The 8,052-nt window shown below is 44.8% G+C and overlaps 1 protein-coding gene across 3 annotated transcripts in view; it reads left to right on the forward strand.

The window, feature by feature from the left end:
* The window catches only part of LOC114693372 (protein only RNase P catalytic subunit), a 104,036-nt gene extending 95,984 nt beyond the window's left edge, over positions 1–8,052 (forward strand). For all 3 annotated transcript variants that reach the window (XM_028869713.2, XM_028869715.2, XM_028869716.2), the window contains exons 6-8: positions 3,024–3,172; positions 5,209–5,404; positions 7,780–8,052. In XM_028869713.2, coding sequence (XP_028725546.1) covers positions 3,024–3,172; positions 5,209–5,404; positions 7,780–7,929 — 495 coding nt within the window. In that variant the 3' untranslated portion in view covers positions 7,930–8,052. The remainder of the gene's footprint in view (positions 1–3,023; positions 3,173–5,208; positions 5,405–7,779) is intronic.

Genomic DNA, 8,052 nt, shown 5'->3' on the forward strand with positions numbered 1-8,052 from the left:
ACACACACACAGAGGGAATGAGTACATTCTGAAAGAAAGACACTTTTAATGTCTTTAAAGATATTCAAAGTCATGTATCATACTTTTTTGTTTACGGTCATCATTATTGTTGCTGTTAGTTTTGTGATATAGGGTCTTTCGTTATAACCCAAGCTGGCCTGAAACTGACATAGTCCAGTCTGGACTTGAACTGCCTCAGTTTGCTAAGTGCTGGGGTTACAGGCATGGACTGACATGCTTGGCTCCCAATGCTGGGCATATTCCTCAGCTAATCAAACGTGTTTATTAACCATCAAATATGTGTACAGTCAGAACTTGTCTTTTCCTAGGCTTAATGGGCAAGTAAGAAAAATATAGTTAATGTCTCACTAGAAACAGTATGTCTTGAAATTTTTGTACACTATGATAATGCCCATGTTTTCCATATAGAGAAAAATAACTATTGAATAAACACAGAAGTCACTACCCCAATTTTGAAACACAAATTATATTTTAAAACAATTTAAAAGCATTATAGTTATTGTTATTGCTGGTGGGGGATTTGCCACAGCTCACGTGTGGAGGTCAGAAGACAACTTTGTGGGGTTGGTCCTCGCCTTCCACCATTATGTAGGATCTGGGGATTGAACTTGGGTCGCCAGGGTGATGGCGAGTACCTTTACCTTCTGAGTCATCCTGTGGCCTACGAAAGGCTACATTTTACCTGTGGAAAACCTTCAGTTAGGCTCTCCACTCTGGTTCCGGCATCTTCTTTGCTTGTTATACTAACTCACTCAGTGGACAAGTCTCCGATTGCTTTCATCTTAGAACTGGTAGTTGGGGGCAGTAAAGCCGACTGCTGTAAAATCACATTAGTAATAGAGTAGAGGGAACGAAAGCCCAGGGTAAGCGTCAGATCCACAAATACACAGTACAGACAGCGTTGGTGCTCTGTAGGAACAGTGCCTCATCCATCCTTTCTCGTTTTGTTATGTTTGGGAGTCTTGTTTTAGACAGGATCTTGCTGTGTAGCTCAGGTTAACCTCAAACTAGTGATCCTCCTGCCTCAGACTCCAGAGTATTGGGATCACAGGCAGGTGTTAGCACACTCAGCTGAACACCACCTCAGCGACCCAAGTTCAATCCCCAGGACCCACATGATAGTAGAAGGAGTGGACCGACCCCACAAAGTTGTGCTCTGACCTCCACATGTGTACTATGGCAAACCCCACCAGGAACAATAATAAGAATTCTCGGCCTGGCGGTGGTGGCGCACGCCTTTAATCCCAGCACTCGGGAGGCAGAGCCAGGTGGATCTCTGTGAGTTCAAGGCCAGCCTGGGCTACAGAGCAAGATCCAGGAAAGACACCAAAACTACACAGTGAAACCCTGTCTCAAAAAAAAAAAAAAATTCTTTTAAAAATTATTGAAAATAATGCCGGGCGGTGGTGACTCCTGCCTTAAATCCCAGCACTTGGGATCTTTGAGTTCAAGGCCAGCCTGGTCTACAAAGCAAGTTCCAGGACAGCCAGGGCTACATAGAGAAACCTTACAGTAAGTTTTGGTTTTGCCCAATCACTGGGCAAGCTTTAGTGAAACATTTCACTATTAGGATAAGAATTTGTAGTGTATCAAGCTGATGAAAGAAAATGCTGGCTGTACTTCAGGAGGGGAGGCTAAAATCTTTAGATTGTGGATTAGCCTATAGAAAAATGTCTGCTGTAAATCAAACAGTGAAGGGGAAGATGAATAGGAATCTCACTTACACAATTTAAGGAAAACATAGCTCTCTGAACAGATGAAGATAGGTTCCTTCTGTATCCCAGAATCTAATCAATATTTATATGTATAATTCAGCTATCATTTGGCTTAAAAGGGCATATTGGGAAATGTTATCATTTTTACTATTTTCTACAGAGAAAATATTTTACTGTTTAAAACAACCCTGGACTTTTGAATTATAACCTGTTTTTATGTTCAAGCTATCTGTGTATTATTTCTCCTGCAGTTTTACATAAAATGTTTTTACATCCAAAAAAAGGACAAATACTATAGAATTGTATTACTATAGAATATATAAATTTATAGAAATAAAGATTAGACATTATCTCAAGATGGAGAAGAAAGGAATATAAAGCAATGATTTCCTAAGTACAGAATCTCTATTTTGTATGATGGAAAAGTCCTATAAATGGACAGTAGTATCAGAACATAATATCATGAATGTAATAAATCATTACAATTAATGTAATTAATGAATATTATAAATATAATTATTGAGTGAATACTGCGAATACAATCAATGAATACCACAAATGTAATTAAAATCATGAGTGTAATTAATGAATGTCATGAGTGTAAATACAAAAATAAAAAATAAAATTTTTTTAAAATTACTGAAAATAATGCCAGTCGGTGGTGACGCATGCCTTAAATCCCAACACTTGGGAGGCAGAAGCAGACAGGTCTTTGAGTTCAAGGCCAGCCTGGTCTACAGAGCAAATTCCAGGACAGCCAGGGATACATAGAGAAACTTGTCTCGAAAAACCAAACCAAACAAACAAATTTGTTAATATATATATATATATATATAGTATTTTTTGCTTCAAAATTGGGGCAGTGACTTCTGAGTCCCGTCACTATCTTGAGGAGCTCTAGGGGGTTCAGCTTCATTAGTCTGTCTTTAGAAACCCACACCTGGAGCCAGTGTAGCCTGACCTGGGCAGGGGGTAGGCATCCATTTACACGTTGACCATGGCGGTGTATGCCTGTGATCCCAGAGCTCAGTGAGTGGAGGTATGAGGGGTCAGATGTTCAAGGTCATCCTTGACTTCGTAGCTGGGAGCCAGCCTGTGCTACTTGAGAACTCTTGTAAACAGCAACAAAGAAGGCATTAATTTATCACTTTCCTCCGGCTTTGACAGGTGGGAAGTTAGGAGCTATTCTTTTCCTGCTCAGAACTCTGAGACTCACCTGAAGGAACCAGCGAGAAGAATCTGTCCAGTTATTTGAACTTTCTGTGTTTGGCTCTTGGTGTTTTCTAGCTCCTGGCTGTAGTTTCCCAACTAGCCCAGCAGAATCTGCAGTTGCTGGTCCTGGGCCGAAAGCACATGCTCACAGCAAGCTCCAGGTGGAGAAGGGACGAGATGGAGCAGGTGCAGAGGCAAGCCCACTGCTTTTTTGCTGATAACATGTGAGTACTGGAGGGAACGGGTCAATTAGCCTGGGTTCTGGTCACCTACTCATTATTGTCTGTTCTGTCACGCACTTGCCTGGGCGCGTGCAACCTCATTTAAAACAGAAACAAAAATGGGCTGGAGGCAGCTCACGAAGATAGAGTGTCTACAGTAGAGCAAACTCACACACAGATGCGGACATCGGCCCGAAGGAGCAAAGGAGGAGAGTCAGGAGTGAGGCTAGCACTCAGAATACATAAAATCCATCAATTGACCGTCGAGCAGACACTCAACAAACATGAACACAGTGCTTGTGCTTAGTGACGCCGCCTAAGCCCCTGCCCTTTTAGTCCCTGCAGAAACGAGTCACCGGACAGCCTCACGGTGTGATCAGTGCTGTGGGAAGTGGAGCCGTGGGAAGGGTCCCTCACCTCACAGACTCATCCCTCATACAGGGGCCGGCAGAGCTCCCACGTCCTGGCATAGGAGTAAGCTGGACGCTGGCCAAGTAAGAAGGCCAGTGTGGATGGGTTAGAACAGTGCCCAGGAAGGAATCTGGGGGCTGGGATGCAGTTCAGTTGGTAGGAAACTTGCGTGGCCCCCGCATGGAACCAGTTGCAGTGGAACCACCTGTGATGTCAGCCCTGTGGGGTGGAAGCAGGAAGGTCAGGAGTTCAAGGCCATCCTCTGCTCTACAGAGGCCATCCTGGGGTACATGAGACCTTGTCTAGCAAAGGGGGGGGAAAAGTGGGGGAAGGGAAGTCAGAGTGGAGGAAAGACCGTATTATAGAGGACCTCACAAAGGGTCTGGATTTATTCTAGTAGAGAGAAAACTGCCGCGGAGCTACGGCTTCCCAGGAAGCCAAAGGAACGTGGAGAACACGATTAGTCCCACAGTGTGCAGTTCATAAACAGAAAGCAGCTATGCAGGAAGGTAGGAGGGAGATCCTGGACGGACTACACACCCTCGGTGTCCTCACGGTCTTCTACCTACGCCGGCGCACACTGGTTTGCAACCTTGCCCGGCTGTCACTGTGCTATCACGGGTGTGCCTCGGCCCTGAGTCTAGGACTCACTAGTTCAGAAGTGAGAACCTGAAGGTTTGTCAGGCTCCCACGAGGAATTTCTTGAAAGGGTCAAATGGCTCTGGATGAATGAAGCGAGAGGCCAATTCTCTCTCAAATCCCAGACCAAACCACTTTTTCAAGCCGAGAGGAGGATTTCTGTTGCTTCAGGGGCAGAAGACTTGATCTCCTTGATGTCCTTCTGGCAGTGTGGGTAAGCATCAGGAGTGTGGGCTTGTTTCAGATCGCAGACCTGCCTCTCCCACCTGGGAAGGGATTTGCCTCATCTATGATCTTCACGAGGTTGTTGTGGAGGGTGAATGAGATAATAGTTATGACCCGGAAAATCCAAGTTCATGGAAAGCCTGTGTTGTTCATTGCCATCATCATCGTTATTTTTCTTATAGAAAGAAACTGGGCAAATCATGTGCTCTAACCGGAAGTCTCTTGGGAGTGGTCTTGGTGCCTACTTTGGGACCTGTACCTCGGCCTGCAGTTAATGTGTCTGCTGAAAGTCTAAGCTCTGTTATAAAGATTGATTCACTGGTTTCCTATGTCTCTGGATATAAATATTTATATTTTAATGTTAACTTGTGTTCTCCATTAATGTGCCAAACAAACCTTTTCAAACATAAAGCAGAGCATAGGTAGTGAGTCCTCATAACCCCCATGTAAATGTGACCCTTCTCTGACATTGCTCATCTTCTTCCACCTTAAACCTCGGTGGTTTTGGTTTTTGGAGAAGGTCACAACCCTGTAGCCGAAGCTGGCCTGAAAGTTTCTAAATCTCATTAGCAGTCCCTCCCCTGGCTTTCTGGTGTTTTAGGTGGTGTCACCAACTAAGGACTCTGGGTGCCTGATGAGGGTCAGCAGATCACTCTCCAGAAATCAGAGGCACCTCCAGGGAAAGCCCGAAGAGAAGTAACTGGGGGCTGGGAAGCCCTCTGCCCCCTGGAGTGTCTGACTGTCCTTCCGTCTGTCTGCTGCAGCTCGGAGGACGATCCGTTCCTGCTCTACGCCACCCTGAACTCAGGCAGTCACTGCAAGTTTATCACCAAAGACCTGATGCGGGACCACAAGGCCTGCCTGCCCGACGCGCGCGCCCAGCACCTCTTCTTCAAGTGGCAGCAGGGCCACCAGCTGGCAGTCAGGAAAGGCTTCAGAAGTTCACACCTGACTCTCCTGGTATGGGCTCTGTCTAAGTGATGCTGACAGTCTTGTCTAAGGAAAGAGTGTGGCACGGTTTTTAAAATGTTGAAAGTTCTAAACACCTTTTCCTAGTTTTTAATTTAAATTACATTTGTGTTTTTTTTTTTTTAAGATTTATTTATTTATTATGTATACAGCATTCTGTCTGCATGTATGCCTGCATGCCAGAAGAGGGCACCAGATCTCATTATCGATGGTTGTGAGCCACCATGTGGTTGCTGGGAATTGAACTCAGGACCTCTGGAAGAACAGCCACTGCTCTTAACCTCTGAGCCATCTCTCCAGCCCTACATTTGTGTTTTTAATTGTGTGTGTGTGTGTGTGTGTGTGTGTGGTATTAGAGACTGAACACAAAGCGTTCACATATTAGGCAAGTCCTCTACCACTGAACTACAGCCCCAGCCCAGTTTTTATTTATTTTGGGACAGGCTAGCTTTGAGCACACTGAACGCAGGTAGATCTTGACTTTACAATCCTCCTGTGTTACTTGCAGACCTAGCTAATGTATTGTATTCTTTTTTCATTTTAATTATGCATTTGTGTGTGTGTGTGGGGGGGGGTCTGATCATCCATGCTGGTGCCTAAGGAGGCAAGAGGATCCTGGATCTCTGGAGTTGGAGCTCCAGGCAGTTATGAGCCACCCAGTGTGGGGCCTGGGAACGAACTCTGGTCCTCTGCTAGAGCAAGGCACTGAGCCTTCTCCCAGCCCGTGTATTACATTCCCGAAGACTGCCAAGTGAGTGGGTTCTAAGTTTTCTCATTGTGAAACAAAAAGTTGGTAACTCATATTAAATAGCTTGAGTGGCCACTCCACAACGTCTGTGTATTTCAAAACATGTTGCACACAATACTATAGATAAGTTTATTAATTTAAAAAATAAGCTAAATGTAAAACAAATTTATAGGAAAGAGTATCCCATAACATCACATCAATTATTAAATCAGGACTGTATTATTGACCTGCTTTCCTCAGAAAAAACAACAAAAAGGGAAAAATAGAAGTTCAGTGAAAATGGGGGTGGGAAGGGAAGCTCTGACTAAAGGATGCTGTGAGCAGCCCAGTGTCTCAGAAGGCAACAGCCCTGTTCTACTGCCCACTTAACAAAGAGACTGTAAAATATATGTATATAATGTGTAGTAATGGGGAAAATACAAACAGTAGAAATTTGATGAGCCTGGGGAATTGTTGATTAGGCTGGTACATATGTATGCATGCATGCATATATGTATTTTAATATATGCATGCATATATCTTTTTTTTATCTATTTCAAAACCTGTGCTTTTTTTTTAAGATTTATTTATTTATTATATATACAGCGTTTTGACTGCATTATGTCTGCAGGCCAGAAGAGGGCGCCAGACCTCATTACAGATGGTTGTGAGCCACCATGTGGTTGCTGGGAATTGAACTCAGGACCTCTGGAAGAACAGCCACTGCTCTTAACCTCTGAGCCATCTCTCCAGACCCAACATATATCTTTTTTAATCAGCTAAACTTTTCCCATGTATCCCCGTCAGGCCTGAAACTCTCTAAGTAGCCCAGGCTGGCCTCCGAACTCTCCTGTCTCAGTCTCCTGTGCTGGGATTACTGGGTACTTGCTACCATTTCTGTCTGAGGTCTGTGCTGGGGAAAGGCTAGTAACAGCATTGATCTTAGAATTACAAAATAAATAACATTTTCTAGAAGTACACGTCTGAGATTCACTTCAAGATAATCTTGAGAGAGAGCTGTTTTTCTACTTTCTACATTTAATTTTTTTTTTCCACTTAGAAAACCAATAAACACAATGAAACAATCCTATAACTTATAAATATGACACTCCTATAGAGAACCCTTAGCCTTAAAATGAAGCTACCCTTCTACATTATTTTGTTTATTGTTGTGGGGGTTGGAGAGATGGCTCAATGGTTAGTGCCTGCTGAGTTCTGATCCCTGCACCCACATTACAAGCTGAGTGTGTTCTTGCACATACATGCCAATAGCCTCAGCAGTGTATGGAGCAGAGACAGGAGGATTGCTTGGGCTTGCTAGCCTCCAACCTAGCAAAACAAACAATCAAACAAAAATCCAGTAGCTCCAGGTTCAGGCAGAGACCCAGCCTCAAAGGAATAATGTGGAAAGTGGTAGAAGTCTCCGGCTCCTGTGCACGCACAGACCCCGTGCGTCGGCACGTACATGTGCATACACCACACGCACAGGAAGGAAGGAAGGAAGGGAGGAAGGAAGGAAGGAAGGAAGGAAGGAAGGAAGGAAGGAAGGAAGGAAGTCCAGTGTCAGGAAGCACACAGTGCTCTTCCAAAGGCGGCAGCAGCCCATTGTTGTTCTCCCATTTGGCTCTCTGATTCCCAGGACCCTCTCCGCTATGACACAGTGGTGCAGACAACCGGAGACTCCTGGCACATCCCGTATGATGAAGACCTGGTGCAGAGGTCCTCCTACGAAGTGCCCACCAAATGGCTGTGCCTCCAGGGCAAGACGCAGGTGCCCGCCCCATGCTGAATCTGAACCCGACACCTGCCGGCGGCGGCGGCGGCGGAGAGCCTACACCCATGCTCATCTCAGGCCTGACCTCTGTCCTTCCTGAAAATAAAAGATTTTAGTAGCACTGTTTGGTTTGCAGCA

This window comes from Peromyscus leucopus, chromosome 14, assembly GCF_004664715.2.
Source record: "Peromyscus leucopus breed LL Stock chromosome 14, UCI_PerLeu_2.1, whole genome shotgun sequence".
Taxonomy (NCBI): domain Eukaryota; kingdom Metazoa; phylum Chordata; class Mammalia; order Rodentia; family Cricetidae; genus Peromyscus; species Peromyscus leucopus.